General features: G+C 48.5%; 1 protein-coding gene and 1 long non-coding RNA gene across 2 annotated transcripts; one reads left to right on the forward strand and one right to left on the reverse strand.

Moving 5' to 3' along the window:
• Positions 1–6,305: 6,305 nt before the first annotated feature.
• LOC126938645 (uncharacterized) lies at positions 6,306–14,864 on the reverse strand. The gene is made up of 3 exons (XR_007720143.1): positions 14,415–14,864; positions 13,126–13,914; positions 6,306–6,460 (listed from the first exon to the last, which is right to left on the reverse strand). It is a non-coding gene; the product is annotated as an uncharacterized LOC126938645 (long non-coding RNA).
• On the forward strand, positions 10,709–13,155 carry HOXB1 (homeobox B1). The gene is made up of 2 exons (XM_050763015.1): positions 10,709–11,294; positions 11,806–13,155. Exons 1-2 carry the CDS (start codon positions 10,709–10,711, stop codon positions 12,132–12,134), a joined length of 915 nt encoding a protein of 304 aa, XP_050618972.1. The 3' UTR covers positions 12,135–13,155.
• Positions 14,865–16,475: the final 1,611 nt, after the last annotated feature.

Raw genomic sequence — 16,475 nt, forward strand, 5'->3', positions numbered from 1 at the left:
CGCGAGATGGAAGGAGAGTCCGGGTGGGAAGGGAAGGGAAGGAGAGCGGCGGGTCTGCGGGCCTGGGTGTGCCTCATCCGGTCTGACTTTTGATCCTTCGCTGTGGTATTTGAAGCCAGGCCAGAGCTTTCTCTAAATGCAGACCCACCTGTCTTGACCAACAACTTCATTTTCCATATCAACACCATGTCCTGTCTATCCCCCACCACAGCCTGCCTGGTTCCTTGTAAACCTGGTAAGCGGGAAGCAAGGATCGATCTCCCCCATCTGCCTCCTGGTTTGTTCTGGGAAGGTGGAGATTTAAAGGGCTCCGGAAAGCCATCCATCCTCCTTAGGTTTCTTTAATATTTCTCCCGCTCAGAAACAGACACTGCGGGGCTATCTCCCCGGCAGATGTTGCCCTTCTCAAAAAGCAGTTTATTTCCTGGGCCTCCAGACTTTCCCCTGGACCAACAGGACCAGGATTTAGAGTACCAGGCACCCAGAAGCAGCAATTGTCAGGATAAGCCAGGAGCCAACATAGGTTTTGACACAGAGGACTAGACAGGCCCTTTGCATAGTTTTAAATGGATCCCTCAGTGTGGGAAGTACACACATCTTAGTTAGCTGGAACTTAATCCCTTAAACTGTCTTAATACAGATTTCATCTCGTGCATTAAATAATCTTACATCATGTTAAATTGCACTTATTTCTCTCATAAATAAATTAATATAGAACAATTAGATGTGTTATAATAATAGCGTGTATCTTAGTTTATTTTCCCTCATAAAACATATAGGTATGAAATAAATTCAATATATTAAAGTAATAATACACAGCTTATTGGCTTGTGTGTTTATTTTCCCCATAAATAAGTGAATATACAATATATTAAAACAACGCTATACATCTCATTGGGCTGCGTGTTTATTTCTCCATAAAATATGCCCACAGGCAGTGTTTAACATCTTAAAAATCACAGCACACAAGCCATCTCTACACTAGCAAAATGAACAGATATTTCAGCTGGGGCTTTGATTTCTATGGACAGTCAAACTAGATAATTTGGTCTAATTAAAAATGCTCTTGCAGCTAGCTATAGCAGGTTGTTACATAGATCAAGAATATCAGAAGGATCTTGCTAATGGCCTACCTTCCAGTTTCTTTGGTCAAAAGGAGAGCACTCTTCCTCAGTGCCAAAAAAAATGCAGAGTTGGCTCTGCAGGAGATAATTTCTATCCCCCATCACGGTTTGCAGCACTCAAGGGCATCTGATGTACCAGTTCTCTGGAGCCTGGCTGCTCCATGGACCAGCAGGATCAGCACTACCTGTGAGCTACTTAGAAATACAGAATCTTAGGCCCCTGCATCAGACCTACTGAATCAGAATTTGCAGTTTAGCAGCTCCCCAAGTGATTTATATACACTTAAAATTTGAGAAGTACTGCTAGATCATAGTGCCACCTTGCTTTCTGCCTTCCTCCATGCTTCAGAATTTTTGACTCACTTTACCCGGCCCCTGGCTTCCAATTCTCCTAACCCAAACCAGTAGTTCAAATGGCAGGGAATCTTTGTTCCTGCCTGGGCCTGCATCAGTCCTGATTCCTTCCTGCCAAAGTAGTGGGGAGCCAACCAAAGGCTCAATGTACCTGTTTAGATTCAGGTACTTTGGATATGCTAGGGGTGAGAGTTCTTAGTCCAGGTATTGCCTTTGGGTGATTATTGGAGAGGAGTTGAAACTCTTTTTACGGGAAACACACAAGGTTGCTGGCTCTCTCCTTTCCAAATTTATGAAACTCATCATCTCCGATGATACCACAACAGAACAAAGAGGCAATGCATTTGCAGAAGAAAGTGACTCCCAGTTTCAGTTTCCCCACCCAATTCAGATTCAAGGGAATGCCTGGCAATTTGGGATTCATAAAGGATTGCAATTCAGGATCCCTGTGTTCCAGATTAACTTCTTTTCCTTCTTTCATCTCTGGGGTCATCCTTTTTAGCTTAAGTTTTCCCAGTTGGCCATGGAGAAGTAAGAGGAAGAGGGGTGGTTCCCAGATAGGGCAGCAGACCCCAGTGGTGGTGGCAGATTAGAGGGCAGCTCCAAGTGGCTGCACTCACTTATTCCATCCTGACTGGGGCAGGGTTCCTCTTGGGTCAGGACCAATTGTGAGTGATCTGTAGCACAGAGTGGTTATAAATTCGCTGTGGTTGGAGTGGGAAGGTTTCAGTGCAGCCCGGAAAGCTGCTGGTCAGTCTGCCCTGCTCTTAGTGAATCATTCTTTCAAGAAGCATGTCTCATTAATATTACAGTGAAAGCAAAGGACCATTAGACTGAGGAATTACTTGCAATCATGATAACCCTGAGTCATTAAAAAAAAAAAGTTAACTTATGTCTGAGCAAGTCTCTTCCCCTTTCTGGACCTCAGTTTCTCTATCTGTGAAATAAATGGAAGAATTAAATGCCTCTAATGTACTCTACATTAATATATATGTATATTCTTTAGTATATATTATTTAGTCTTCACAAACAATGTGTTAACTGTTTATTATGGCTGATGTCTTGTGCTCTTAAGTAATTCTTGGTGTTCGACAATGACCTACCCCACATGAATCTGGTGGGGGCAATTTAAACAAATTTTCTTTTATTTTTTGAAATAAAGTCTCACTTTGTCACCCAGGCTGGAGTGGAGTGGTGCAGTCACAGCTCACTGCAGCCTGAACCTCCTAGGCTCACGTGGTCCTCCCATCTCAGCCACCTGAGTAACTAGGACTACAGGTGCGAGCCACCACGTTTGGCTAATTATTTATTTATTTATTTTTGGCAGAGTCTCACTCTTATTGCCCAGGTTGGAGTGCAGTGGCGCAATCTCAGCTCGCTTCAACCTCTGCCTCCTGGGTTCAAGCAATTCTCCTGCTTCACCTTCCTGAGTAGCTTGGATTACAGGCACCTGCCACCATGCCCGGCTAATTTTTGTAGTTTTAGTAGAGACAGGGTTTCGCTATGTTGGCCAGGCTGGCCTCAAACTCCTGACCTCAGGTGATCTGCCTGCCTCGGCCTTCCAAAGTGCTGGGATTACAGGCATGAGCTACCGCACCAGGCCGCCTATTTATTTATTTATTTTTGAGACGGAGTCTTACTCTGTCACCCAGGCTGAAGTGCAGTGGCAGGATCTCGGCTCACTGCAACCTCCACCTTCTGGGTTCAAGCGATTCTCCTATCTCAGCCTCCCAAGTAGCTGGGACTACAGGCACCTGCCACCACATCTGGCTAATTTTTATATTTTTAGTAGAGATGGAGTTTCACCATGTTGGCCAGGCTGGCGTTGAACTCCTGACCTCAAGTGATCCGCCCGCCTCGGCCTCCCAAAGTGCTGGGATTACAGGCATGAGCCACCTCCTCTGGCCTTTTATTTATTTATTTTTTACAGATAATTTTAAAATATTCTGTGGAGACGATATCGCACTGTGTTGCCCAGGTTGGTCTTGAACTCCTGGCTCAAGTGATCCTCCTGCCTCAGCCTCCCGAAGTGCTAGGATTACAGGCGTGAGCCACTGTGCCTGATCAATAAATTTTAATTAGTATCTTTACACCAATAATCATGCATTTACCTTTATTTAAATGAGTAGAGAGTGAAATCTTTTCAACAAGCAGGTAATTGGGTGCAGTGTTGTCTGCCAGGTGCCCGGTATTCGATAAATATGAGTATTAAAAAGTATCCTGGCCAAGTTTTCCTCTGACTTTCATCCTCTGCCACCTCCCCCAACATTTGGTCATGTTTACTCTTTTTGTTTTTTGGTTTTTGTTTGTTTTTTTAAGTAAGCCATTTCATATAAAAAGAGCCACCAAACTTCTTTTTTGACACGATGTTCTAGACTTTAACAGTCCCTTTTAGTTATGTTTAATCTTGTTGCTGGGGCATCAGAGCATAGGCACAATTTCTGAGACTCCCTAAAGAGCACTGCTGAATTCACCTACCCATCTTTCACCCAAGTCTCTGACAAGCACTTGCTGGCCCCACTGCAGATCTTCTTGGGATGTGCTCTCAGTCCTCACTTTGCAGAAGGTGGCCTGTAGGGCCCCACTTCATCCTCTGCCTGCTGAGGGTAATTACAGCCCAGATCCTCCACTGACCTCTCCACCCCAGCTCTGCCCATCCCTCTTCTCTCCTCCCAGCCATCCCTCTATCTACACTGAGGGGTAAGCTAGATATTTAGTGCCGGAAAGAGATCTTCCTCTTCAGAGGAGAGAATGAATAGTAAAGGAGCCCTCTTAAAACTTTCTCTCCCTCGAAACAACTGCAGAAAAATCACAATCTGTATAGTCATTCAGACCCAAATTCAGCTTGATCAGTATTTGGCTAAGATTTCCAAAGCAGATATTTTGGCCAAAAAAACTATTGCATTTAGATACACTCGATTAAGCAGAAAATTATTTTAATCCTTCATGTCACTCTAACCTTTCCTTTTAGAAAGATCCCAATCATTATTTAGTCATGCCCCCAGTTATTGGCTCCAGATGGAAGTTTACATCTTGCTGATCTGTCTAGATTCCAGAAGTCAGGTCCCCTCCAGGATGGACAGTTTCCAAGCTAAATCCCTTAAGGAAGAAGAGACAACATCCTCCCTAGAAAACTTTTCCCCAACATTTGGAAAATCAAGAAGTTCTTTCTAATATCCAACCACAAACCTTTCTGTTGCAATTTTAATAATTTGGATTCTTTATAGGTATAAAATATTAGGCTTTGGTTTTCAAGAAACAAAATCGTTTGCCTAAACAGAGCCAATCTTCTCAATTCTCAATGAAATTTGCATATGATAAAGTACATATTATATTGTATAATATATGATGCTTTGTTACATGAAAATATAGCCTAAATGCTATTCTCCTATCACGTCTGTCTGTCTGTCTGTCTATCTATCTATCTATCTATCTATCTATCTATCTATCTATCTATCTATCTATTTTTTGAGACAGAGTCTCACTCTGTCACCCAGACTGGAGTGCAATGGCGTAATCTCGGCTCACTGCAGCCTCCGCCTCCCAGGTTCAAGCAATTCTCCTACCTCAGCCTCCCGAGTAACAGACCACAGGTGTGTGCCACCACGCCCGGCTAATTTTTGTATTTTTAGTAGAGACAGGATTTAACCACGTTGGCCAGGCTGGTCTTGAACCCCTGACCTCTTGTGATCTGCCTGCCTCCGCCTCCCAAAGTGCTGGGATTACAGGCGTGAGCCACCGCACCTAGCCTACATATTTCCATATTTTAATATGCTAGTTATATATACATATATATATATATATTTTTTTTTTTTTTTACTTTTTTTTTTTTTTTTTGAGACGGAGCCTCTATCTGTTGCCCAGGCTGGAGTGTAGTGGTGCGATCTCAATCTTGACTCACTGCAACCTCTGCCTCCCGGGTTCACTCCATTCTCCTGCCAAGTAGCTGGGACTACAGGCACCTGCCACAACGCCCGGCTAATTTTTTGTTTTTGGTAGAGATGGGTTTCACCGGGTTAGCTAGGATGGTCTCGATCTCCTGATCTCGTGATCCGGCCACCTCGGCCTCCCAAAGTGCTGGAATTACAGGCGTGAGCCACTGTGCCCGGCCTATGCTAGTTATATTAAAAGCAGACTGACTCATATCATTTCAGAATGTGATTTAAAGTTGATGTCATACATTTAGAGAGTTCCCTATGGTTCGTATTTTCTTGTTTGCTTTAATCCTACTAACAAGGCAGCAAGATAAGTAGTATTAAACCCATTCTTTTTCTCCAAGGTTGAGACTCATAGAAATCAAGAAACTTGTCTAGTGTCACAATGCTAAGAAATGGCCAAGCAAAGGCCAGGCACAGTGACTCACGCCTGTAATCCCACACTTTGGGAGGCTGAGGTGGGTGAATTGCCCAAGCTCGGGAGTTCGAGACCAGCCTGTGCCACATGGCAAAACCCCATCTCTACCAAAAATACAAAAAATTAGCTGGGTATTTTGGCATACACCTGTGATCCCAGCTACTTGGGAGGTTGACGTGGGAGGATTGCTTGGGCCTGGGAGGCAGAGGTTGCAGTGAGCCAAGATTGCACCACTGCACTCCAGCCTAGGTGACAAAGTGAGACCTTGTATCAAAACAAAAAAAACAAAAAAAAACCAAAAAAAAACAGATGGCCAAGCAAGGACTTGAACCCAACTATTCTGGCTCCACAGCTAGCACTAATCCCATTACAATATGTACTACCTACAGTCTAAGGTTCTCAACCAGATTTATGACAGTTTAATTAGCTTGAATTAAAAGGAACGTCCTTTCCCTAACAGCAACAAAAACAAATCATCTCATAGTGAAAAACTGTGGTGGTGCATGCTTGTAGTCCTACCTACTCAGGAGGCTGAGGTGGGAGGATCGCTTGAGCCCAGGAGGTCAAAGCTGCAGGGAGCCGTGATTGCACCATTGCACTCTAGCCTGGGTAACAGAGCGAAACCCTGCCTGGAAAAAAAAAAAGAAAGAAGGAAAAAAATTATGAATATTCTTTTACCTCCTAAGCCCCAATCTTTTTTTTTTTTTTTTTTTTTTTAATTTGAGACGGAGTCTCACTCTGTCACCCAGGCTGGAGGGCAATGGCGCGATCTCGGCTCACTGCAACCTCTGCCTCCCGGGTTCAAGCAATTCTCCTGCCTCAGCCTCTTAAGTAGCTGGGATTACAGGTGCCTGCCACTATGCCTGGCTAATTTTTGTATTTTTTAGTAGAGATGGGGTTTCACCATGTTGGTCAGGCTGGTCTCGAACTCCCGACCTCAGGTGATCCGCCCGTCTTGGTCTCCCAAAGTGCTGGGATTACAGGCGTGAGCCACCGCGCCGGCCTAGCCCCAACCTTTGATCTTGGGTTTGGCCTCCCAAGATTCGGGCTGGAGAGAGCAGATAGAGACATTTAAGATCTAATGAAAGAATTTAGATTGCTCCTGCCAAGCCCCCAGCTGAAGCAGCTTCCTCCACAGAAAGGACCAGAATCTAAGGTTAAACTTCTAATATATCCCCATTCCGGTTAGAATGGTTTCCTTGACCGCATTCTCAGTGTGATAAGGAGTGAAAACTGTCAAAGATAACTTCAGTTCCAAACATGTCTATGTTCTCCTTGCTGTCTTTTATGCACAAGCAGATCATACAAACTAGGACATCAACTTTATTTCATTTGGTGTTCGGTCCACCCAGACCCTCTCTGGTAAGTTTAATTTGGTCAACCAAAAATCCTATGGGCCATAGGTTATTCCAGTCAGTGAAGCTTCTTTTAGGGAGGAGGAGGAGATTGAGAACCTAGGGATCAAAGTTACTTGGTTCTCCCAGTCCTTTCTGCTGGGGCTGGGAGAACCAGCAGGAATTTGGGGAAGTTTTAATGTCCCTGCTAACACAAGAGAAGGTGGCATGACTCAGGGATGAATTGGGGAGCATAGTAAATTTGGAAAGCTGAGGCAATCACTGCAACTGACAGTATAACTCGAGGCACTTTTTTTTTTTTTTCCTTTTTTTAAATAGAGACAGGGTCTTTGTCACCCAGGCTAGAGTGCAGTGGTGTGGTCATAGCTCATTGCAGCCTTGAACTCCGGGGCTCAAGCAATCTTCCCTTCTGAGCAGCTGGGACTTCGTGGAGGCAACACCACACCCAGCTAATTTTAAAATTTCTTTATTTTTGTAGAGATGTGGTCTCACCATCTTGACCAGGCTGGTCTCGAAGTCCTGGGCTCAAGTGATCCTCTCGCCTCGGCCTTCCAAAATGCTGGGATTAAATGTGCGAGTCATTGCGCCCAGCTGACTTGCCTCAGTCTTTAACTTCAGCTGTTATAGAGGGAATGCATTCCTCAATTCCCAGACAGATTTTTGATGTTTTATTAAACTGATTTGAAATTCACTTCTTCCTTTAGACCTCAAATTGTTCCCTTAATTACGAAGGCAAAGGATGGGGTGAGAAGGTTCTCCCTGGGATGAGGAAAAGGTGGAAAGTGAAGAAGTCTTAAGTCTGTCAGAAGCAGAGCAGTGAGATCGGATATAGGCCTAGTTCAAATTTGGGGTTAGAAGACAAATCCTAGTTTCCTCCAGACAAGTTATTCTTAGTGTCTGTGGAAGACATGTTAAAATGAAAGGATGAAGCATCTGCAAATCTTCTCCCCAAAAAAGTAAAATAGAAAGAAATAAGCTTGCTCTCACCTCAATAATCTCTTTCTCTTCAATTCCTCTGCAGGTCACCTCCTCCCATCTCAATTTTCCTTTCTTTTGTCTGCCCTCATTCCCTTGGCAAGTGAACATTCTCTCTCTCCCCCATTGCATCTCTTAAAGAAGTTACCAGCTGGTCCCCCTCCCCCTCAGCTTGAAGCAGGGTCTGAAGCAGAGTACACATGATCAGGGAAAGGAGACAGGGGTTCTGTGAAATACTTTGAGCTCTTTCAGAGTTGGGGGTGATGGCCAGGTGCAGCAGCTTAGGCCTGCAATCCTAGCACTTTGGGAGGCCGAAGCAGGCAGATCACTGAAGCCAGAGGTTCAAGACCAGCCTGGCCAACATGGCGAAACCCTGTCTCTACTAAAAACACACACACACAAAAATTAGCCAGGCCCAGTGGTGCATGACTGTGGTCCCAGCTACTTGGGAGGCTGAGGTGAGAGGATTGCTTGAAACTGGGAGGCAGAGAGGTTGCAGTAAGCGGAGATCACGCCACTGCACTCCAATCTAGATGACAGAGTGAGACCCCATCTCAAAAAACAAAAACAAAACAAAACCCTTTCCCCGAAAAAAACAGAGTTGGGCTAGGCCCACAATTACTAGAGAAGAGAAAGGCAGTGTGATGCTGGTGGTATAGAGCAGAAAGCAGGAGAGGCAGCTATGGCAAGGTCAAGCAAAACAAGAGGGAATGGGAGACAAAGATGGAGGGGCAAGACACAGACTGAAGGGGACAACTTTGGGGTCCCTTGCAGAGGAAGGAATATTCATCCTGCCCTTTTTGGAGTGTGGAAACCTGAGAAGTTTTGAGGGTCCTCCCTAAACCTGTCCCACCTGCTTCCCTTTCCTCTCCTGAGCTTCATTGTTTACAGAGATAACTCCCTGAACTCTTGCCCTCCTGGACTTGCCCTAGCTTCGGCCCCAGGCCTCCGACCAGGCAGACACCCTGACAGGTTACAAATGAGCGTGGGTGTTGGATTGCGCCAAACTCTTGCCCTCGAGTTGCCTGGAGGAGGAGAATCAATGAGCTCTACCTAAGGGCTTCTCTTCTAGTCCCATCTGGGTTTGGAGTCTGAGAAAGTGAAGAAGACACATCCCGTGTCCCTCCACAACAGCCACACAGAACAAAAAGGGGCGAGATGCCACTCCTCACTCCGGAGTCTTAGAATTCAGAGCCACGGGGCCTCCACCCTGATTTTCCCACTCTCTAACCAAACTCCCTTTATCAATTCTAGAAAAATCACTGAAATCTGGAGTAATCTTTAAGATTTAACTGGTATTAAATTTATGCATCTGAGGTTTGGAATTTTTTTTTTTTTGGAAGGAGATGGAGGGTGGTGAAGGAGAGACAGGTAGGAGGGAACCAGGAGATTACAGGTCTCTACTAGTTTTAAACACTTCAAGAAGAGAATAAAAAATTCCCCTCCTCTTCACCTCCCTGTAAACATCACCTGGCTGTGCTTATTGTGGCTCTCTAGAGAGATATAGGGAGTTATTTAAGTCTGAGTGAGTGAGCTAGCTACAGCTATGGATGGCTAGAGAGAGGATAAATACATCTAGAGAGATGAGTTGATGGATAGGTAGGGAACGAATATAAATATGGAGAAAGATGGACGAACAGAGAGATGGATTGAGACAGAGAGAATATAAAGAGAGGTTGAGGGAGAGAAATGGATGTGTGAATAAGGACAGAACATTTATGCAAAGAGAGAGAGAGGGAAGATGGGGCATTTCTCATCCTTTTCTCCACATTTCTGTAGTCCTGCCTTGCTCCCTGAAATGCCATTTTCCCACCCCGGCTTCATGAATTCTTCCTCTAGATTCTAGATCCTGCCCCACACCCTTAGGTGTTTTTGCACCACCTCCCCCAACCGCCCTACCACACAGTAATCCATTTGGCCCAAGATAACATACCTCACCCGGCTGTCCTAGCCCATCACCCTAAGACAAATTGGAAGAAAGGAACATGGTTCGGGAGTTCTGGGCAAAGTAAGGAAGCTGGATTCCCCACCTCCGGGTCCACAGACTTGGGGGGAAGATTTCTTTGAGGGGTAGGAAGAGTGAGGGGCAGCTGGCTTGAATTTGTCCCCATCTAATAACCCAGGAGCCTATTGAAGGCCTTGGGGGTTGGGAGGGAAGGAAAGTCTTGAATATTCTCCTAACTTTTTCCCCCCTCCCTCTAGTCCCTTCTTTCCAAAAGTCTTTGAAGAAAGATGTTTTTGACGCTTCCATGTCGCTCGCAGATGGATGGGCTGAGGGTGATTGAAGTGTCTTTGTCATGCTAATGCTTGGGGGGTGATGGATGGGCGCTGGGGCTGCCAAACTCTGGCCCGCTTAGCCCATTGGCCTGGGAGAGATCACATGTGCCCCCTCACCCCCACTCCCTACCCCCTTCCTAGGGAAGCGCTGGCCCAGGCGAGCGGGCCAGGCCATGGATTCAAGCCCCAGCGCTGTGACATACTGCCGAAAGGTTGTAGGGCAAGAGGGTGTCTCCCCCAAACGGGCCGACCCTCCTGTGGCCTTGACGCATGGACTATAATAGGATGAACTCCTTCTTAGAGTACCCACTCTGTAACCGGGGACCCAGCGCCTACAGCGCCCACAGCGCCCACAGCGCCCCAACCTCCTTTCCCCCAAGCTCGACTCAGGCGGTTGACAGCTATGCAAGCGAGGGCCGCTACGGTGGGGGGCTGTCCAGCCCCGCGTTTCAGCAGAACTCCGGCTATCCCGCCCAGCAGCCGCCTTCGGCCCTGGGGGTACCCTTCCCCAGCTCCGCGCCCTCGGGGTATGCCCCAGCCGCCTGCAGCCCCAGCTACGGGCCTTCTCAGTACTACCCTCTGGGTCAATCAGAAGGAGATGGAGGCTATTTTCATCCCACCAGCTACGGGGCCCAGCTAGGGGGCTTGTCCGATGGCTACGGAGCAGGTGGAGCCGGTCCGGGGCCGTATCCTCCGCAGCATCCCCCTTATGGGAACGAGCAGACCGCGAGCTTTGCACCGGCCTATGCTGATCTCCTCTCCGAGGACAAGGAAGCGCCCTGCCCTTCAGAACCTAACACCCCCACGGCCCGGACCTTCGACTGGATGAAGGTTAAGAGAAACCCACCCAAGACAGGTAGGGCTCAGATGTGGCCACCCCTTCTCCGGGGCCCAAAGTATCTCTGCTTCCCCTGCAGTGACATGTCCTGGGCCTGGGCTGGGTTCTTCTCTTTCAGTGGCTCTGGTAGACACAGGTAAGAGCACAACCCATGTCTCAGGTCAGGTGAGGTCTCCTCACCCAGTATGTAACCGGTCACCCCAGGAGTAAGTTTCCATACACACCCCACTTCCTGATCTGTGCACCCAGCACAGTCCACCGGCTCCCAGCACTCCCCCCCTCAACCCACACCCCCCCCAACTCACCCAGCACAGGCCCAGGACCTGGTGTGCATTGGGGGATGGAAGTATGGGGAAGGCTGCTCTGGACTTGATGATCACCATGGGGGTACCTGGGTCCCTGGGAACTTTGACAACTGTACTTGGGCAAAATGGTGAATGGAGGTCCAGAGCCAGCCCCGGGAGGAGGGAAGGGGAAGGAGGAAGAGGTGAGAGAATTGACCTGGGCTTTCTCCCTGCCCCGCCCCTAGGGAAGGTGTCAGAGCCCGGCCTGGGCTCGCCCAGTGGCCTCCGCACCAACTTCACCACAAGGCAGCTGACAGAACTGGAAAAGGAGTTCCATTTCAACAAGTACCTGAGCCGGGCCCGGAGGGTGGAGATCGCAGCCACCCTGGAGCTCAATGAAACGCAGGTCAAGATTTGGTTCCAGAACCGACGAATGAAGCAGAAGAAGCGCGAGCGAGAGGGAGGTCGGGTGCCCCCAGCCCCACCAGGCTGCCCCAAGGAGGCGGCTGGAGATGCCTCAGACCAGTCAACATGCACCTCCCCAGAAGCCTCACCCAGCTCTGTCACCTCCTGAACTGAACCTAGCCACCAATGGGGCTTCCAGGCACTGGAGCGCCCCAGTCCAGCCCTATCCCAGGCTCTCCCCAACCCCAGGCCTGGGCTTCACTGGCCTGGGGATCCTCTCTAGGGCTGAAATGCCAGTTTAGAGCTGCCTGGGAGTAGGAGGGGGGATGGGGAAACATTTTTCTCAGACCTGGGTGGCTGGGGGCCCTACACGACCAGTGGCCTGGGAGGCATGGAACCTGTCAAAGGTAGAGGGAAGGGCTTCTGCCTTTGATCTGGGGATCAACTCAGTGTCAACATGAGGTGGGGGTGGGGGCCAGCCTCATCCTCCTGGATTCATTCTCCTTTCTCTTCCAACTTCTGTTTATTCAGTTCAGTGCCTTCCGAGCTTTGAGGAGTCTCCTCACGCACTCTTATCCTAACTCCCCCATTCTAGGCCTGAGACAGAACCTTAAATTTTCTTGTGTGGGAAGTGTTTGGGTGCAGCCATATTATTATCAATGCTTAATCCAGTCACCACAGACCTTACAATAGCACCAGCTGCCTTGTGACAGACCAAAAAGCCCCCGCCCCCATCTAACCCCATTAGCCCTCTCCTGGCACATTTATATTGCACTAATGCAGCCTCCAGAGGTTGTTTTCTGAGACCTGCCTCCTCACACCAGCGACCTCATCACTATGTCACCAAAGTGTTTTGGAACTTGGTATTCCAGAGACTTCTGGAACGCTGTGCAAGTCCTGCCCCCAGCAAGCCACAACCAGGAAGGTACAGGCACGCCCCCACTAGCTCCTCCCCTATTTATTGCCTCCTGGAAAACCCAGGACCCTCTTCCCCATCTCCACCCCTACCCCTGGGGGCAGCCCAGGGAGAGCCAGGCACAGTGAGGGCTCCCAACAGCTGCAAGGATTTATCTGAACCTTGGAGAAAGAGGAGGAGCCATCTAAGTTTCTGGAAACCTGAGCCCCAAGTGAGCCGGGGTTCACTTTGTACCTGCAACTACCTCATTTCAATAAAGTCTGTGTTTTCCCTTCTTCCTGCCTGCTTCTGTTTCTCCATTCAGGGGTAGAGGAGGCTTCATACTCTGTCCACCGTGGAGAAGAGGTGAAGAAAGAGTGGCCATTGGCTGGTTGGGCTGGAATGAACTGAGCTTTAAGATCTCAGCTGGATAAAGAGAAGGACTTACTGGGTGTGGCCTAAGCAGAATTGGGTCCCAGGCACTCAGGCTTGACAGTTGTCAGTCCCTTGGTTATTGCAAGAATCCAGAAAAGCATGGAAGAAGTGGGATGAATGCAATTCCCAGAGATTTTTCTTTTTCTTTTCTTTCTTTTTTTTTTTTTTTTGAGACAGGGTCTGACTCTGTCGCTCAGGCTGGAGTGCAGTTCTTTTGTTTGTTTGTATTTTGTTTTTTGGGTTTGTGTTTTGTTTTTGTTGTTGTTGTTGTTCGTTTTTTGTTTGTTTGTTTTTTGAGACAGGGTCTCGCTCTGTTGCTCAGGCTGGAGTACAGTGGCATAATCTCCGTTCACTGCAACCTCTGCCTCTCAGGTTCAAGCGATTCTCCACCTCAGTCTCCAGAGTAGCTGGGACCACAGGTGCACACCACCATTCCCGGCTAATTTTTGTATTTTTGTAGAGACGGGGTTTTGCCATTTCGCCCAGGATGGTCTCCAACTCCGGGGCTCAAGTGATCCACCCGCCTCCGCCTCCCAAAGTGCTGGGATTACAAGCGTGAGCCCCCGCGCCGGGCCAGCCCCGAGGGTCTTGAGAGGAAGACGGGAAAGAAGAGAAACATCTGTTTGGAGAGGACAAAAAGAGGGTGTAAAAAGAGGAGGAAGTGTGGGGGAAGGCGACGCGAACTCTACCCCTTCCCTTCCCCCTCAACTCCCTCCTTCCCGCCCAGAGCCAGGCCTGGCTTAGACCCCAGAGGGGGTCGCTAACAAACTCCAAATTGGCACACAACTTAACACCCCCACTCCCACTCCAGCCCAGCGCCCCTCCACCCAGCCACTCCGCGGGGACGTCAGGGGTGGCTGCCTGAGTTCGGCCGCAGCCGGCCAGCCTTCGCAAGGCCTTTCCGCCTGGGCTCAAGGTGAAAGCCCTTGGTCTCCGGGCGCTGGACGGCAGGAAGGAGGTGGCCGAGAAGGGGCCTAGTGGGGGGCAGTGTGCGGGGCGGGGAAGGGGAGCCCGAGATCGAGAGAGGGAGGAAGACGTCGGGGGCTGGGGGAGTCCAAGGATGGTCGGGGGCCTGACGGCGGGCGGAGGAGGCCGAGGTGACCCGGATTCCGGACTGACCTTTTTACCTCGAAGCGTCTCTGGGCTTTCCAAACAAGCCGACAGCGCGCCCGCGGGGGCAGCTATTGTCTCCTGGCGGGTCCTACTGGCAAACCTTTGGTCGGCGGAGGCGGGGGGCCGGGGCTTAGGAAGCTCCGCGGCGGCCAACAAACCTCGATCGCTCACTGGCCCCGCTAAGCCGTCGAGATGCCGCGGGCCTCGGGTATCCGGCCCTGGTTTGATTCCGGTTACCCCAGGAACCCAGATGCCCAGGGCCCAGGATGGAGGCGGGCCAGACCAAGGCGGGGTGTCTTCTCCATATCATCTGATCTATTTAATTCTTGGTCTTTCGAGGGAAAAGAGGCAGCCAAAGGATTAAAAGCGTACGTGAGAAACGCTGAGCATTTGATTCCTAATGAAATTGGTGCCATTACATGAGAGGCAACGCTATCAATAATTGTGCAGCCCAGCTGGAGACGAAGAGAAGTGTGTTGCAAGAGGAAGCCTAGCTTTTCCAAAGGCTGATGTCTTACCCTTTGTCAAAAAAAAAAAAAAAAAATTATATCAACTACTTTTCTGCATTTAATTGAAATTGCCACCAAGCTTGGCTTCCCCAAAGGGGTCACCTTGACAGAGGGGAGAGAATGAGCGTCGGTGGAAACAAAACTCCCTTGCTTGGAGACATTCAGTGTGAGCCACTCAAGCTTTCTGGGTTGTGTATTTGTGGATCCTCCAAACTTTGGACAAGTGGGCAAGAAAGCAGGAGGAGGAAGGTGCGGTGGTGAGAGTAAAGCAGAACCATGAGTATGGTGGAGCAGGGCCTCAGATGCCTCGACAGGTCCTTGAGGAGGATTGATGAAGGGGCCAGGAGGAAAGAAGAAGGCTGCTGGCCCATTTGATTTTTGGTCATAGCAGAGGGGAGCCACCAGATTCCCCCAGGGAAGGGTGAGGGGCAAATCAATTCTCTGTTCACAAGGGCAGGCTCAAAATAATATCCAGTGAATGTAAGCCTTCTACCTCCTTCCATGCAGAGATCCTGACCTGTTCCTCTCTCCTACTTGCACTCTCCTACTTGAATCCCACTTCCAATCTGAGGCCCTATACAGGCCTACGTGGGAGACATTAGGACAAAGGAGAGAACAGTAAAGTAACAAAAACATTTTGCTCCCATTGAGATAAATTGATAGTCTTCTTCTTCTTCTTCTTTTTTTTTTTTTTTTTTTTTGAGACAGGGTCTCCCTCTGTCTCCCAGGCTGGAGTGCAGTGGCCTGATCTCAGCTTGCTGCAGCTTTGACCTCTTGGGCTCAAGTGATCCTCCCACCTCAGCCTCCCAAGTAGCTGGGACCACAGGCACATGCCACCATGCCTGGTTAGCTTTTGTATCTCTTTGTTGTAGAGACGGGATTTCGCCATGTTGCCCAGGCTGGTCTTGAACTCCTGAGCTCAAGCAATCTGCCCACCTTGGCCTCCTAAAGTGCTGGGAGCCATGGTGCCCAGCCCTTCATTGTTAAACTTTCCGGAATAGATGCCAAATTGCTTCACTCATAGAATTCTTCATGCCTTTCAGATTGCCGTTTTTTTAATAGCTCTGGGAGGGAGGGTATTACATTTACTAGGAAGTCTGAAAGTAATTTTTGTTTTTTTTTTTTTTGCAAAATTTGAAAGCTCTCCACCCACATCTCCACTTCCCAAATGTCAAAAAATATCTCCAGTTTGAAAATAAAAATCTTGAGTTTTTTGAGTATTGACTGTCTTTTTTAAAAATTTAATTTAAGAGATGGGGGTCTCGCTATGTTTTTCAGGCTGGTCTTGAACTCCTGGGTTTAAGGAATCTTCCCACGTTGGCCTTCCAAGGCATTAACACTGGAATGACAGACATGAGCCACCATGCTTGCCTAGTCTTCATTCTTCACAGGAGGGAGAATTCTCTAGGCTGGTTGAAAGTTTGTCAAGATTTCTGAGGAGCCCTCCACTCCCCACAAACCCGGGCATCACGTGGGGGGCCAGTCAAGTCTTCACTCCACCCAATCCTCTGCACCATCTGTTTCTCAGCCCAAGTGTGAACTTTTCCTCTTTCCTTTG

The sequence above is a fragment of the Macaca thibetana genome, chromosome 16, assembly GCF_024542745.1.
Source record: "Macaca thibetana thibetana isolate TM-01 chromosome 16, ASM2454274v1, whole genome shotgun sequence".
NCBI lineage: Eukaryota > Metazoa > Chordata > Mammalia > Primates > Cercopithecidae > Macaca > Macaca thibetana.